The sequence below is a fragment of the Nerophis ophidion genome, linkage group LG16, assembly GCF_033978795.1.
Source record: "Nerophis ophidion isolate RoL-2023_Sa linkage group LG16, RoL_Noph_v1.0, whole genome shotgun sequence".
NCBI classification, from domain to species: Eukaryota; Metazoa; Chordata; class Actinopteri; order Syngnathiformes; family Syngnathidae; genus Nerophis; species Nerophis ophidion.
In genome coordinates, this window is record NC_084626.1 from 19,110,162 (window position 1) to 19,127,534 (window position 17,373).

Consider the following 17,373-nt stretch of genomic DNA (forward strand, 5'->3'; position numbering starts at 1 on the left):
AAATCAGCAAGCACATTACACACTTATTGGGTAAGCATTAGAATTTATGAAGGGCAATGTGAAATTGATCCGGTTAAATTTTTCCCAAAACCATTAACATAATCTCTAATCAATCATTTATCATTTCAATTCGTCAAATTCACACACAAAATGAGAATATTTATAAGACCAAAGACTACAGGTCGGATTCCTTTCAAAACTATTGTAAAACTTCAACAAGTTGTATAATTTTGTTAATAAAATCAACTTACATATGCATGTAGAGTAAACATTTTAGGATGTTGTGCAAGCATGTGTGATGGCGCGCTGGGTGAGGAGTACCATGATAAATTAGTCTTGCCTACAGTCTTACCTCCTGTGGTGGTCGCGTCTGAGCTGCATGATTGCTTGTGGCACTGGTGAGCTGCGGTCCATTGAGGGAAACACAATTTCCAACCTGTTCTTTGACACTCAAGCATAGTATGATCCTCGCACCGTGCAATATGGGCCGCATTTCAATTTTCCAAAGAGACAATGAGTCCAAACTTAGACTTAGACAAACATGTCTCCTACCTTGCTAAGAAAGATAAAGTATGAGTGACGGAGGGCCGTCTTATGTCTTCAGATTGAGCTTCCTTCTGTCATTTTTTGTGAGCTTTGAGGAGGGTAAGGATTCCAGCAATATCCTGTGCATTTTTTTGCAGAATTCTGAATTCTGAAGCCCAAAAATAAAAAGCAGGACCAGATGGTGGTGCTCATGCTTGATATTCACTCTTTGGGCACAACTTGTGTTGCCAGATATTTTGATGACGGCGGTGTGTTGTTGTTTTCAGAGAACAGTAAATCTATATTGCTACGCAAGCGCTACACTGACTCTTCTATGATACAATTATTTTTTTAGTCCTGTATAGTCAATTCAGGTAGTAAAGATACATGTGAGAAAACTGTAAACTACTGACCTCCACTTTTTAAAAAGGGGATTTATGTTGTTAAAAGCAAGCAAACACGTTGGAGCTGCATGACAAATGCAGACTAACTTCTCCAAACTACAGGCTCTGCTTTGTGCAGAGAATGTGTGGGACAGCGATGCAGAGTGCTACGTCTGAAGAATCAACTAAATGAGGACTACAAAGAAGTCTCCAATCTGGTCAAACGCACAAGGTAAACATACAAGTTACTCTTTTAAATGTTTTTTTTTATTGACTCGTCATTTGTGGGGTAGTCAAAATAGTCCAGTGGTACAGTTTAAGGAAAAAAGGTTTCCCCTTATGATTTAATGAGTATACACTAAGGGTGTCCTTATCCGATACTAGCAAAAAAAACAACAAGTATCCGATTATTCCCCATTGCATCTAAAATGTGTTCTGATAAAGGAAGCTCTGGAGCAGGTTTACGTGTACAGAGCTTGACAGCCAGTTAACATCTGAATTTTCTCTATTAAAGACACATGGTTGGTCTTTCTTGTATTTCAGCAAAGTCATGTACAAAAGGTAAACATGATATACTATAGGCTATTAGCAACGAGCAGCTGCACAACAGCTAAGCACACAATATTGCAGTCTAAAACAAAATATTTGTCAATATAAACAAGTATAAAATAATTATAGTTTCATATTAATTACACATACAATGTCTCCAAGGTAGGAGCGTATTCGAAAGTATACAGTAACAAACGTGTCCGCATCATTGTACTTACTGCGTTATGATCTTAACTTCATGAATTATTGTGGCCCCTAGGTATAGCCCCCAAAAAAACAATTACCACTCCACTTCAACATAAAGACAGCATAAGGTAATTACCAGATAGTTAATAAAAAATAGGTTAGTGTTTTTCATACTGTTTGACTAATTTCACTTAAGCTCGACACAAACCTTCAAAATCAGGATCAACTATCTGTCTTTCAGTGTTGAAGGTTACTGGGTAGGAAAAGCTTCCTTGCGTAGTTGGAGGCAGTTAGCTCTGGAGCAGCTGGAGGATGACGAACATGACTGCAAAGCCAGCAATGATCACAGCAATGGGAATGGCTCTCATCCCAATAGCAGCAAAGGTACATATTCAATCCCATACTTTTCTAAATTTCAAGAAAATTGTGGCTTTGATGCAAACACATGATTTAATTGAGTCCCTGCATTCCTGAGTGATAAAGTATTTTATTTCAGATTGCAGCCCTGAGGTCTCAGAGGGCAACGAGGAGTCAATGAAGATGTTAAATGAAGACATTGTCTGCAGTCATGGTAAGTCACGTTTCACGTCTTTGTCTACACTGAAAGGTCACATGTACAAGCATATTTGACCCCACAAGGCAATTCTGTGTACCATGTCTCATGGAATGATTGCTTCTTCCTACTTCAGGAGGTCTAAGTATTTTGGAGACTGAACGGAAAATTATTTCTTCTGAAGCTTGGACCAAGCTTAGAGCATACTTTCCCAAAGCTCTAGAATTTACTCAAGACCAAAGTCCCTGTCAGCAGTGTCTGGTAAGTTGGCACGCCTGAAAGTTTCTAAACATTTCTAACAGTTTAATTTTTCCTTTTCATCAACCTACTAGTATGAGCAGCACGCACTGGACAGCCTGTATTGACAGAAATGTGTATTTAGTAGTATTCATCTTTAAGGTGTGGAATTTACACAGACATTTTTAAGTAACGTCAGTAGTTTGCGGGCTCTTTTGTGATTGTTGTGGCTTTAAATGCCTAAATTCATAGCAGCTTTTTCAGAAAGTTTTGGCACAACGTTGCCATGTTTTGAAGCTTTTTTTAATCAATAACATTGAATAAACTTGTGATTTTATGAATTTAGTTTTAATGTTTCAAGTGATCCTTGTAATCCTAACCTCAAACACTGAATTTCAACAAACATTGGAAAGCAAATACGCTGACTATATTGTTTTACTTGTTTTATACCACACAGACTTAAAGTACACACTAAATGGCTGTAATATTACATAATCAGAGCTCATTATTAATTTACTGTTCTGTCGTAGTAGATTATAATAAACAAAGGTGATTGTTATGAATTCAGGCTTTGTTATTGTCCATTGTCTCTTCTGTCGTCCCAATTTTGACATTTTGGGGCGTCATGGCGTAGTGGGTAGAGCGGCCGTGCCAGAAACCTGAGGGGTGCAGGTTCGCTTCCCACCTATTGACATCCAAATCGCTGCTGTTGTGTCCTTGGGCAGGACACTTCACCCTTTGCCCCCGGTGCCGCTCACACTGGTGAATGAATGATGAATGAATGATTGGTGGTGGTTGGAGGGGCCGTAGGCGCAAACTGGCAGCCACGTTTCCGTCAGTCTACCCCAGGGCAGCTGTGGCTACTGATGTAGCTTACCACCACCAGGTGTGAATGAATGATGGGTTCCCACTTCACTGTGAGCGCTTTGAGTATCTAACAATAGAAAAGCGCGATATAAATCTAATCCATTATTATTATTATTTTCCGTGTTTTAGCTGAGATAGGCGCCAGCGCCCCCTGCGACCCCAAAAGGGAATAAGCGGTAGAAAATGGATGGATGGATGGATAGTTTACACAAAGTGTTTATCCGTCTTAAACATTCATTAAAGTTCCAACACATTTTCTCCCGCACGGTCAGAGCATTTGTGAACTGTGGAGAGCAATCTACATTGCTAATTTTTTAGAGATAATCACACTTCAACATCTGTGTCATACAAATACTGTACTACCTTTGTGCTCGGTCAGTATTGCAAAGGAAAATGTGTTCTTGTCCTACCCTAGGTAAATATATAAATCCATGTAAACAAAGAAGTCAATGTTTGTATATTACATTACTTAGAAACTTAGCACTGTGGACAAAAACAGGAAGTAGGTCTCAGCCATGCTGGAGGATTACAGTTTTGCCATTTCAGCAATAAAGAGTTGATATATTGTTACATATTTTTCCTGTTCGTCAGTATGAATAACAGACTTAAGGTTTAAGTTGACAGTTGATGTGCGCATTTTGACAAATTGACGATTTTGATTGACACTGATTGGCCAAAGGGTGCGGAAAAGTTGCGGGTTTTAAACAAAGTTGCAAGGCTTTGCATGATTCCCTAAGATTGGGTGAATTTGCGTGAAATGGCGACATTGAAAAATCCTGATGGGTCTATTACTAAAAGATCAATTACATTCTTGGTAGAACTAAACACATTTTGGTAAGTCTGTCATGATGGAGTAGAGCAGACAAACATATTTGGTAAATCTGTCATGATAGAGTAGAGCAGACAAACATATGGTCCTCTTTTGCCCAGACATTAGAGCAGGAAGAAAAGGACAATGAAGCTGTGAGTAAGATGATGGCTTTAGACCAGAAGAACCAGCTGCTAAACCTCTTTCATGAAAAAAACCGTCCGATCCTCAACAAGTGGCCGCAGGTAGTAACAACATCCTAACTCAACTTTCAACTTGACTTGTACAACTGAATAAATAAATTGTTTGTTTGTCTCTCCAGGACACAGACATACTTTACATTGTCCCCATGTTTTTTGTAGAAGAGTGGAGAAAATTCATCAGGTACATTTTTAGCAGTAAACTAAACACATTAATATAAGTAGTTTGTTAATAATAGGAACAATATGATATACTTTCAAATACACTGTTTTACTTCCTTAAAACTGATCCATTTGTGTTTGATGTTGTAGGAGACCCACAAAGTCCTCCCCAGTGTCCAATGTGGGCAACAGCTTGTTGGTTTGTCCCCATGGAGGCTTTATGTTCACTTACGACTCTCTGATCAACGGAGACGCACAACAGTAAGTTCAAATAACGACGTGTGCGCTTACACCCCACTCTTTTGTAGGGATGTCAGGTATTAACTTTTTCACTGATTTATGCCAAGTCAATATTGCCCAACATTTCATTTCTGATACGGATATAAAGCAATACCAATATATGCAGCCGTTGATTTCTCAAACTGTGAGGTGAATTTAGTGTTAAATAAAGATGCCTCTTTATTACTCTAATGCACTGCATGCAAATCACAAACATTGTGAATCTTGTTTATTGCCAAGTGCATTTACTCGTACAATAAAAGGAATTTGTAAAAGTCAATTAAACAAATATTGCAATGGAACTAATAGAAAAAGTACAATTTTAATTTTAAACATTTCATCTCACCACCATAGTCATTAAAAATAATGACAATAATAAAATAAATCGATTTACTATCAACGAGTAAGACAGTTTAGTCAAGTTAATGTCTCTATTCTTGACTCATAATTACTGATAGCCACTAATAATCATTGATGGCCAATGATAGGCACTGATCATCAGTTAGTTAATGTATAGCCACTGTTTTAAATGTGACATCGACACAAATGTGTGCTGTGATGCAGAAGGAAAACTTTTGACACTGTTACATTAACACTCGTGTATTTTCTCCATATTTGTTCTTTGTCATGTTTCAATTTTAAACTGAGTATGGCTGAGTAATTTTAGTACCACTGGTACCATTATTTTCCTGTGTAAATGCTGCGTGTGACCACGCGCACTAACCAGCACATTGCACTTTTATTACAAATTATTTATAATATAAAAAGACAAAGTTGGAAATCATTCTAAACAACATACAAGAAGCAAACTTGTTGCTCTGTGGAGCACAACACAGTTATATACGTTATGCCGATATGATTTAATATCACATTTTAGAACAACGTCGTCCAATGCTATAAGTAGGACAATATCCCCACCCTACACTTTAATAATCAGCGGCTGGATGCGAAAATTTTAATATTTCCATACACGAGAGGTAGCAACAATCCATTCCAGCAGGAGTTAAGCAGCCCAACAGGTGGTGAAAGCTGTTGGTGAGTGGTGGTGCGAGAGCGGAGGCTCTTGTGTCTTCTTCCAGAGGGAAGGAGGCTGAACAGGTTGTGTGCCGGGTGGCCTGCGTCACTCACAATTGTGAGTGCTTTGCGGGTGAGGCGGGTGGTGTATAAGTCCTGAAGAGATGAGAGTGGTGCACCAATGATTTTCCCAGCTGTTTTCACGATGGGAAAATCATTGGTGCACCACTATGTTTTAGGAGGGAGTGCGCACAAAAACCTGTCATACACAGGTTTTCATGGCAAACTTGAAGTGTATCAAAGGTGAACTGATGGTGGAAATGTGCGGTGCCTCACACTAACTTCATGGCTGATGAATACATGATGTGAATACTTTGACGACGTGCATGATGTGCAAATCAAAGACATACAGTATGTACAATTTAACACACCTCCATGTGTAAAAATTACACCAATGGATATAAAAGTGTAAGCAAAATGGTGCAAAAAAACATCAACAGGTTTGCCAGGTACATTCAATTCCTATGAAACAGGCCGACATTAATGTGTAATTTTAAGCTACAGGCTGTCGTCCTAATGTAATCAGAGCTATGAACTGTCACTGCACACACATTGCTATAAAGGCTCCAACATATGACAAATTTGTGTATCTTAACAAGAAACATTTCCATTTGATTAATGTACAGATGATATCCATCCATTCATGTTATGCGCAAATGTAATGAGGCAATATTGTATTTCTGGTTATACTACATCTTAAGATCTTTCAAACATGCCCTAGATTGTTTCTGTGTGCAAAGTATACTCATGTTAAAAAGCTGTGCGTAAAGTGGGAAATAGAAAACCACACCTATACCCAGACGCATGCTTTGTTACAAAAACTTGCAGCAACACTGGATTGAAGTACATTTTTACACTCCAGAAAGAAGCACCTAGAACTCATAATCGTTGAAATTTTTTCTTGTTTCCCGTTTTGCTTGTTATAATTGTGTTTTATGACTGCGGAGTGGGAAATCTCAGGCGCATAAGAAATTTAAAGATGATTTGCAATCTTAAATGGGGATGTGTACTGGGCCACTCAAACGTACGCTCAATTTCACTGTGATTGGGATGTTCAAAATAAATGTTCCTTGTTTAATATGTCCACACACTTAAATACATCTGAAATTTTCTGTGCATATGTTTTCTGGATTTGAGCGTATACCATTTTTAGTCGAAAATCCACCCAAGTCTTAATAGATATAAAATTCTAAATTTGTATTTGAAAAATGTGCAGGTACCCTGCATCAAGACAGCTTTGTCTGACATGACTAGAAAGCCCAGTTGATTGTTGCTTTATCCTGCACAGCATCGCTTTACTCTGGCCCACCGAATGGGAGGTGATCAGCAAACTTTTCATGGTGGACCAGCCCATCTCCATCCACTGCTTAAAACAGAGCACAACAACTGGTGCCAACACCAAATACACCACTCAACCTGGTAAGACGACAACATGGATTATCAAGCATCTGTGTTTCATGTACAGTATTTACAAAGTCAGTGTGTCTCAGCCAAATAAGTTGGGGTTTTTTTGGGTTCCACCACTCCCTCAGTTTTGAAGCAAACATATTTTCAACATTGAAAGTATTTTCTTAGAAACAAATCCAACCCTGGTCATGCACTGCTGCCAAATAGCACCTAATTTTATAACCACCATTTGATAATCCTGATTAATCTTTACTGTTGCTCGTGTTCAGAACCAGACACATTTGTGTGCAAATAAGGGATACATTTGTTAATAGATTGAGCTGTTTTGCAAAGAGTACTTAAAACATAACAAATTCTCAAAATCTAGAGCTGTCAAACAATTGAAACTGTATGTAGTAAGTTTTTGTATCGTAAAATAGTGTACCTTAGACAGATCATTTAAGGTTTTAATATTATCAACATGGACATTGACAATTTGTTTGCTTTGTTTGTTTAGTAAAAGTGCTATTTAGAGAGATCAACACAAACTTGACACACACACACTCTCTCTCTCTCACTAACAAATATACTACCTCACAGATTTTTTTTTAAATCTTGGTTTGTACTTTTGCTCTTTAAAACGTATATAAAGGAAAAGAGTGCTTTACACATAAAATCTATAGTCTATAAGTCATAGTCATAAGTCATCCATCCATCCATTTTCTACCGCTTGTCCCTTTTGGGGTCGCGGGGGGGGGGGGGCGCTGGCGCCTATCTCAGCTGCAATATATATATATATATATATATATATATATATATATATATATATATATATATATATATATATATTGCTCTGAGTATTGTCATGATGTGGAGAAGGGGTGTGATTTAATAAGTTCTGCTTCTTCTTTTTTTTGGACATGTTGAAATAAAAACTGTAAAAGCAGCACTAAGTAACTTTTCAACCTTCATAAGATATTTTCATTACTTTTGAGATAATACATTGACTTATAACTAGTTGAATAACACTTCTGTCATGGCATGAAGGGGTCTGTGTCAGTTTTACCGGCACTTGGCGATATTGAGGAGGGAGGCAGGAAGCCTGCTACACAAAATAAACTACAAATGTGCTGACTTGCTTTATGGCATACTTTACTCCCCCTGTACCCATTCGTTAAAAAGATAGAAGTCTGTGCAAACAAAAAAACTTAAAAGAAAAAGATTGGCTACATGCAATTTCTGCTATCATCGCTGAAGCTCCAAAGAAATTAAAAGTTTAGTCTGAGGAGACGAAAAAGAAAAACAGCTTACAAAGGATCAACATTGCCAGGGCTTCCGCTGGTGTAAGCTCATGGACCAGAAATTTCAGACCGATGCTGCCCTGGCTTTGTTCCTGCTGGACTACTAAGTGATAGTAATAAAAACCCACCAGCGTGATAGTTTCACTCCTAATTACTTCGAAAAAAATCTACATAAATTTTAAAGTACAGTATTACTACCTTTGGAGTGGCATATATTAAAGCACCGCTTGCAGAGCGGCGCTTCCATGTTTGTAGCTTTACTTTATTACTTTTAAAACCAAAATACCTCCATATCACGCTTAGCACACCCTTTTTATTAACCAGTAGATTGCCATTCTCACTCTTCTGTCGCAACGCTGTTTCCGCTTGTATGGGTCTTGTTTGTGTGTGATGACTTACTCGAAAAACGCCTAGGCTCATATTATCAGCATTGTCACTGCGGCCCGAGCATACGCTTGAGAAAAGAAAATATTGGTATTTTTCAAAGGCAGTCTAGTACCTTTTTTATTTAGTTAGTACCGCGGTACTTTATTTTCCGGTATGCCACACAACCCTGGTTTCCAGACTCCAGTGTGTTGTCTGGCACTTACGGTGCGGCCCGATGGTCACATGTGACGCGCACACGTTAATTGCATGTCAAAATAAATGGTGCCGTTAGATGAAATTATTGTTACATTGTGTTGACATCCCTAATAAAATCTCAAGCTGATTCAATGTTATTGGAAAAAACACTTTCATACATTGTAACTTAATAACGAAGCTGCCACAAATTCAGGCATATTTAGGTAAGAGTGCTCCAAAAAATAAATTTTCATCCGAATCGCGATTCTTAATAATTCTGATTCTAAATCTATTCAGATTTTTCAAAATAACGAAAGAGAAATTGTTTTTAGGCCATCTCAATGCTTACTCACTCTGTGTGTAAGTCATACGTCAGCAACCAAAATGAGCTTTTGTAACCTGTTTTGAGAAGCTTTTATTATACCAAATAATATTGCGAATATCAGTTTAAATCAAGAATCGATTCTGAATCAAATCGTCACACAATTTGAATCGTGAGGTGCCCAAAGATTTCCACCTAATTTTGTGCCTGCAGCAATCAAATAAAAGGGCTGTGAAATACTGAAGGGATTAATAAATATTGTATATCTGTTGTCTGTCTGTCGTATCCCCCTCTTGTCCCAGTAATTTCCCACTTTTTTTTTTGTTTCATTTTCTATTCCCTCTTGCTTTGGTCTGCCTGTGTCAAACAAAAAATAAAAAAATGTAATAAAGTCAAGTACAAACAAGGCAACATAAGCAGTATCCAAGACTTCTCTTTTGTAAAGCAATTATGTTCAGCAGTTATAGGCATCTACATCAACAACATGATGCCTGAGTGGCTGCGCAGAACATGTTAAAAAAAAATATATAAATAAATGTTGTATCTTTGTTCAGATCTGTGCTGGGAGTGCAGAGAAGGTTTCCTGTTCCAGCAGCAAAAAGACCTCAGAGAATACACCCAAGCCACCATTTACATCCGCAAGATCCTTGAAGACAAAAGAGTATGACAGCATAATTTCTTGCTTAATGACCAAAAACTAGCAGCACTATGACCTCCTCATCATGTTCTCTTTTGCGTTCCTGCACAGATGATAAAAGAGGCAGCTCCAGAGCTCAATGCCAGCAGCTCCGAGGCAGAAGAGGAGAAGGAAGAACATTCCAAGGTCGATGGAGAGGGAGACCCAGATTTTAACCAGGTAAATTCTGCAGGGAGATCAATTTGTTTTACAAAACACATGGAAAATATTTTTAAAAAGAGTTGATCTTCCATTTTCCCATCTCAAAATGATGCAGCTTCATCCTTCATCCTAAATTGGTTACAATTTTAACCTGATCTGTGAAAAACTGAACACTCCAAACGCAGTCTGAATACGCTTTAAAATACATCTTCTCGCCTGACAAAACTTTCAGAAAAGTGCTTAAAAACACGTACACAGGAGGGATGTGAATCTTACAACTACTCACGATTTAATTTCAATTCCGATTTTTGGAATCATAAATTGATTCAGAACAAATTCTTGATTCAAACAGTCTCCCATTATAATATTTGGTATATAAATTTTAACTTTTTCAAAACATTTCACTGGTTAAAAAAGATACTCTTGGCTGCTGACATGTGACATATATGCACCGCAAGTGACATTTTTAATTCTTAAAAATAAAAGACATATTCTTGAAGATGAATCCGTTTGAAATTGAAATTGGAGTGTATTTTTTTTTTCCCAAGGCACTCCTAGTAATTAGTAGGGTACTTTTTATGTCTTTGTATCTTTTGTATTTTTTAAAGATGTCAGTGTGGAAATCGTCACCAATATTTTATCAGAAATATGCACATATTACAGTCCCTCCAGGATTTTGTTGTTTATCATTGTCGCGGCTTATCATGCCTGAATTCTTGGCAGCTATTTGGAAAAGGTGCAACGTATCGAATCTTTTTTTAATAACATTGAATCAACTTGTGATTTCATGAATTTGTTACAATTTTAAGTTTTCTTTGTAACCTGACCTCAAAAAGCACGGGAAAAAAATACTGTATTCATGTTTTACTTGTCTTATACAACACGGACTTAAAATCAGACACTAGATGGCATCGTGGCAGAAAAGCACATAGTCAGACCTCATTGCCAAATTATTCTATTGTTTGCAATTAATTGTAACTCTTTATGATTACAGAAAGAAACACCACTAAAGGCTTCCTTATTGTCTGCTCTCTATTCTGTCGTCTTAAAGTTGCAGACATTCTTAGTGTCTGTTTTACTGTTTTAATCTGAAATAAAAAATTGACAGCCCTAGCTGTGACATGTTTCTGCTTTGTCTACACAAGAAACAAACATAAGTTTTAATTAGACGGTTGACGTGGGCGATTAAGCGTCGCCCAGAGTCACTTCTATTGCCGAAAATTACCCTGATTGGCCAAAATGTACGGGGAAGATGTGGACATTAGACAAAAGTTACGAGGCCGTCCATAATTTGCTAGTTGGTTGGATTTGTGTAAATTGACGTCATCGTGAAATTCTGGAGAGCTTATTACATTATGTTATTGTATTTGATCCAGATACTGTACATTCTGTATTAGTTAGATACATGCATATATTCTATGGTGAACATATCATTGTTATATTTTCACAGCCACAAGATGGCGCTAAGCGTCTTAAATTGAGTGACAGCACGTTGACAGCAGGAGCTTCGTCTCTAGGAAGTAGTAACCCTATTAAGCTGGGTGGAATCAGGAGAAGCACGCGGCACCGGAAACTACGAGGTGAAAAAGCCCTCATTGTCTCCGCCAATCAGACACTCAAGGAACTGAAAATTCAGGTGAAAATACACAGGTTGTTCTGTTTCTGACACAGCAAAAAACAATGTTGATGAATGTTTTAGATACTAAAGAAATGACTAATCTGAACTTTCCTAACACTTAAGATAATGCACGCCTTCTCTGTGGCGCCGTTTGACCAGAACCTCTCCATTGACGGGAAATGTCTGACCGATGACTCAGCCACCTTGGGTAGTTTGGGTGTCATCCCTGAAAGTATCGTGTGTCTGAAGGTAAATTCTACCCACCTCTTTAACCTTCCTTGCTTTTACAATCTTCAACAAACATGTCATGTAAGCTTTGTCCTGTCATGTGACCGTATTATCACAGGCAGACGAGCCGATGGCAGATTTTGCTGCTATGGATGACGTCTATCAAGGTGAGCGCTATTACCTGTGCTTCCTGTAGTACTTTATGCTGGATTATTAAACACTACTGCACAATTTACAGTGGGGATGCCTGAGGAGGGGTTTAAAGGTAAGTATTATTGTTGTTGTTTTTATTATTGCCATAAAAAAGTTTTATTGTAGCAAAACAATTTGCAAGTGCGCATCTTGATATCTGTATGTACAATCACATTCACGTTTCCATGTTCTAATTTGTGTTTAGTGTCAGGTGTTTAGATTTCTGTGTGTAAAAAAAAAATAATAATAATAATTGTAAATATATGTATCTGTTGTGATCTGTGTATTTGTTTAGATTTTTTTGTCTAAAAATAATAATCTGTAAATCCGTGTTCACCTGTGAAGCAGGAACCCTTAATTGGCTGTTGTTTTTTTTTAACTTGTGACTTTTGCTCCTCTTCTTCTGTGGAAGATCTGTGCGGAAGAAAAAATGTGTATAACTTCACCTTTCCTTTGCTTACACTCACCAGAGTCACCCAGCACCCAGTTAAGTTAATGAGGCTGAAGTTGGTTTCCGATTAGAATTGTAGGCGATACTGATAGTCAATATCAGACTGATAGTTTTCAGTCGATTTGTCATCATTGAATAATTTTGTCACTACCATAGTACAAAATAAATGACAAAAACAACATTGTAAAATAAATGATATGTAAATATTATTTGTGAAAAAAGTTTATGGTTTGTAAAACCTTTTTATTTATGTATGAAAATGTAATTGCTGGGTTGCACATGATGTCATGTTTGGTTGCTTTCACCTTGAAAACAAGCACAAGCATCACATAGTAATTCTGATTAAAAGTCGATTGAAAGTAGAGTGAAAATGCCACACGTGCACTGTTCTTCTCGCCTGTGGGAATGCTTCCAATAACTACTTACGCTTTAAGGTATTTTCAGCGTTCCTAAAATAGTCCATTTTAAAGTGAAAACATTGTTAAAAAAACACAAACAAAAAGCAGTGAAAGTTGCTTCTGTATGTTAAGCCTGTCAAACATGGAGTGGAGCCGAATCAGAAATGTGATTGAGTTTCCAGTGATAACTTTGTCACTGGCTCTAGAAATTTGAAATGCGCTCTTAAAAACATGTTTATAATTTACTTCTAATCTACATAAATTTTTCTCCTCTCTGAGCTGCTACCTTACCGTGGTAGAGGAGTTTGCGTGTCCCCATGATCCTAGGAGCTATGTTGTCTGGGGGCTTTCATGCCCCCTGGTAGGGTCTGCCAAGACAAACAGGTCCTAGGTGAGTGATCAGACAAAGAGCAGCTCAAAGACTTCTATGGAATTACAACAAAATGAACTCAGATTTCCCTCGCCCGGACGCGGGTCACCGGGGCCCCGCTCTGGAGCCAGGCCCGGAGTTGGGGCACGATGGCGAGCGCCTGGTGGCCGGGCCTGTCCCCATGGGGCCCGGCCGGGCACAGCCCGGAGAGGCAACGTGGGTCATCCCTCCAATGGGCTCACCACTCATAGGAGGGGCCATAGAGGTCAGGTGCATTGTGAGCTGGGCGGCAGCCGAAGGCAGGGCACTTGGCGGTCCGATCCTCGGCTACAGAAGCTAGCTCTTGGGACGTGGAACGTCACCTCACTGGGGGGGAAGGAGCCTGAGCTAGTCCGCGAGGTAGAGAAGTTCCGGCTGGATATAGTCGGACTCACCTCGACGCACAGCAAGGGCTCTGGAACCAGTTCTCTCGAGAGGGACTGGACCCTCTTCCACTCTGGCGTTGCCGGCAGTGAGAGGCGACGGGCTGGGGTGGCAATTCTCGTTGCTCCCCGGCTCAAAGCCTGCACGTTTGAGTTCAACCCAGTGGACGAGAGGGTAGCTTCCCTTCGCCTTCGGGTGGGGGGACGGGTCCTGACTGTTGTTTGTGCTTACGCACCAAACAGCAGTTCAGAATACCCACCCTTTTTGGGAACGCTCGAGGGAGTACTGGAAAGTGCTCCCCCGGGTGATTCCCTTGTCCTACTGGGGGACTTCAACGCTCATGTTGGCAACGACAGTGAAACCTGGAGAGGCGTGATTGGGAAGAATGGTCGCCCGGATCTAAACCCGAGTGGTGTTTTGTTATTGGACTTTTGTGCTCGTCACGGATTGTCCGTAACGAACACCATGTTCAAACATAAGGGACACCCTAGGCCGCAGTTCCATGATCGACTTTGTAGTTGTGTCATCGGATTTGCGGCCTTATGTTTTGGACACTCGGGTGAAGAGAGGGGCGGAGCTTTCTACCGATCACCACCTGGTGGTGAGTTGGCTGCGATGGTGGGGGAGGATGCCGGACAGACCTGGCAGGCCCAAACGCATTGTGAGGGTCTGCTGGGAACGTCTGGCAGAGTCTCCTGTCAGAGAGTTTCAATTCACACCTCCGGGAGAACTTTGAACATGTCACGAGGGAGGTGCGGGACATTGAGTCCAAGTGGACAATGTTCCGAACCTCTATTGTCGAGGCGGCTGATTGGAGCTGTGGCCGCAAGGTTGTTTGTGCCTGTCGTGGCGGTAATCCCAGAACCCGTTGGTGGACACCAGCAGTGAGGGATGCCGTCAAGCTGAAGAAGGAGTCCTATCGGGTTCTTTTGGCTCATAGGACTCCGGAGGCAGTGGACGGGTACCGACGGGCCAAGCGGTGTGCAGCTTTAGCGGTCGCGGGGGCAAAAACTCGGACATGGGAAGAGTTCGGGGAAGCCATGGAAAACGACTTCCGGACGGCTTCGAAGCGATTCTGGACCACCATACGCCGCCTCAGGAAGGGGAAGCAGTGCACTATCAACACCGTGTATGGTGCGGATGGTGTCCTGCTGACTTCGACTGCGGATGTTGTGGATCGGTGGAGGGAATACTTCGAAGACCTCCTCAATACTACCAACACGTCTTCCTTTGAGGAAGCGGTGCCTGGGGAATCTGTAGTGGACTCTCCTATTTCTGGGGCTGAGGTCGCTGAGGTAGTTAAAAAGCTCCTCGGCGGCAAGGCCCCGGGGGTGGATGAGATCCGCCCGGAGTTCCTTAAGGCTCTGGATGCTGTGGGGCTGTCTTGGTTGACAAGACTCTGCAGCATCGCGTGGACATCGGGGGCGGTACCTCTGGATTGGCAGACCGGGGTGGTAGTCCCTCTCTTTACGAAGGGGGACCGGAGGGTGTGTTCCAACTATCGTGGGATCACACTCCTTAGCCTTCCCGGTAAGGTTTATTCAGGTGTACTGGAGAGGAGGCTTCGCCGGATAGTCGAACCTCGGATTCAGGAGGAACAGTGTGGTTTTCGTCCTGGTCGTGGAACTGTGGACCAGCTCTATACTCTCGGCAGGGTTTTTGAGGGTGCATGGGAGTTTGCCCAACCAGTCTACATGTGCTTTGTGGACTTGGAGAAGGCATTCGACCGTGTCCCTCGGGAAGTCCTGTGGGGAGTGCTCAGAGAGTATGGGGTACCGGACTGTCTTATTGTGGCAGTCCGCTCCCTGTATGATCAGTGTCAGAGCTTGGTCCGCATTGCTGGCAGTAAGTCGGACACGTTTCCAGTGAGGGTTGGACTCCGCCAAGGCTGTCCTTTGTCACCGATTCTGTTCATAACTTTTATGGACATAATTTCTAGGCGCAGCCAAGGCGTTCCGGTTTGGTGGCCACGGGATTAGGTCTCTGCTTTTTGCAGATGATGTGGTCTTGATGGCTTCATCTGACCGGGATCTTCAGCTCTCACTGGATCGGTTCGCAGCCGAGTGTGAAGCGACCGGAATGAGAATCAGCACCTCCAAGTCTGAGTCCATGGTTCTCGCCCGGAAAAGGGTGGAATGCCATCTCCGGGTTGGGGAGGAGACCCTGCCCCAAGTGGAGGAGTTCAAGTACCTAGGAGTCTTGTTCACGAGTGGGGGAAGAGTGGATCGTGAGATCGACAGGCGGATCGGTGCGGCGTCTTCAGTAATGCGGACATTGTATCGATCCGTTGTGGTGAAGATGGAGCTGAGCCGGAAGGCAAAGCTCTCAATTTACCGGTCGATCTACGTTCCCATCCTCACCTATGGTCATGAGCTTTGGGTCATGACCGAAAGAATAAGATCACGGGTACAAGCAGCTGAAATGAGTTTCCTCCGCCGGGTGGCGGGGCTCTCCCTTAGAGATAGGGTGAGAAGCTCTGCCATCCGGGAGGAACTCAAAGTAAAGCCGCTGCTCCTCCACATCGAGAGGAGCCAGATGAGGTGGTTCGGGCATCTGGTCAGGATGCCACCCGAACGCCTCCCTAGGGATGTGTTTAGGGCACGTCCAGCTGGTAGGAGGCCACGGGGAAGACCCAGGACACGTTGGGAAGACTGTCTCCCGGCTGGCCTGGGAACGCCTCGGGATCCCCCGGGAAGAGCTGGACGAAGTGGCTGGAGAGAGGGAAGTCTGGGCTTCCCTGCTTAGGCTGCTCCCCCCGCGACCCGACCTCGGATAAGCGGAAGATGATGGATGGATGGATTAATCTCCATAATTTCCATATGAACACTTTTCTTTGGGAAACTCGCATGGAATGAATGCGTGAGTTATTGTAAATACACAACAACAATAGACACTGTAGCGTCGTTGGTGCTATGATTAGCATCATGAAAATACTGTTAATGGTATGAATAACCTTGATTAATAAATCTTGTGTAGGATGCATATTTAATAGAAAGGAAATTCTGTTTTTAGATATTAATATTGCTTAAAAACAAACATTGCTGAACAGGGAAATCTAGCTAAATAATTAAACTAAATATGAGCCGTTAAAACAACAGACAAGAATTGTAGATGCCAGCGAATCATTTGTACCAGGGAATCATCTGCAAAAACTTAACTTATATTTTTTTGTCATTACCGTCACCATCATAGCATTTTCGGCAATCGTTTGTCAGTCAAATTCTTTACTTACCGATGCACGAATAAGTTCAATATTGTCTTTCACAAATTAATACTTCACTGTAAAGACGTAGTGGGCCTTGAATCTTTTCAACTTGAAATCCTTGTGAGTATAGAAGAAAGTGTGATGGAGCAGTAACTTGAACAGTCGAATTCGATAATGATGAATTGGTTGAATTAGGGCTGTTAACGCAATAACGCATTAACTATAATTTCCTATAACGGCGATACATTTTTAACGGG

At 41.1% G+C, this 17,373-nt stretch overlaps 2 protein-coding genes across 3 annotated transcripts in view; one reads left to right on the plus strand and one right to left on the minus strand.

The window, feature by feature from the left end:
• LOC133535094 (calcium/calmodulin-dependent protein kinase type 1D-like) overlaps nt 1-17,373 on the minus strand; it is a 510,841-nt gene that overhangs the window by 34,555 nt on the left and 458,913 nt on the right. The gene's annotated exons all lie outside the window — the stretch shown is intronic.
• usp48 (ubiquitin specific peptidase 48) overlaps nt 1-17,373 on the plus strand; it is a 35,836-nt gene that overhangs the window by 14,219 nt on the left and 4,244 nt on the right. The window contains exons 13-26 of one of the 2 annotated variants that reach the window (XM_061874571.1): nt 1,032-1,140; nt 1,885-2,027; nt 2,140-2,214; nt 2,333-2,457; nt 4,231-4,353; nt 4,431-4,492; nt 4,621-4,731; nt 7,112-7,242; nt 9,948-10,054; nt 10,142-10,249; nt 11,682-11,867; nt 11,973-12,098; nt 12,196-12,244; nt 12,316-12,342. In XM_061874571.1, the coding sequence (XP_061730555.1) occupies nt 1,032-1,140; nt 1,885-2,027; nt 2,140-2,214; nt 2,333-2,457; nt 4,231-4,353; nt 4,431-4,492; nt 4,621-4,731; nt 7,112-7,242; nt 9,948-10,054; nt 10,142-10,249; nt 11,682-11,867; nt 11,973-12,098; nt 12,196-12,244; nt 12,316-12,342 (1,482 nt within the window). Of the gene's footprint in view, nt 1-1,031; nt 1,141-1,716; nt 1,772-1,884; nt 2,028-2,139; nt 2,215-2,332; nt 2,458-4,230; nt 4,354-4,430; nt 4,493-4,620; nt 4,732-7,111; nt 7,243-9,947; nt 10,055-10,141; nt 10,250-11,681; nt 11,868-11,972; nt 12,099-12,195; nt 12,245-12,315; nt 12,343-17,373 lie in introns of those variants that run through there. The other variant, XM_061874572.1, reaches the window with a different exon arrangement.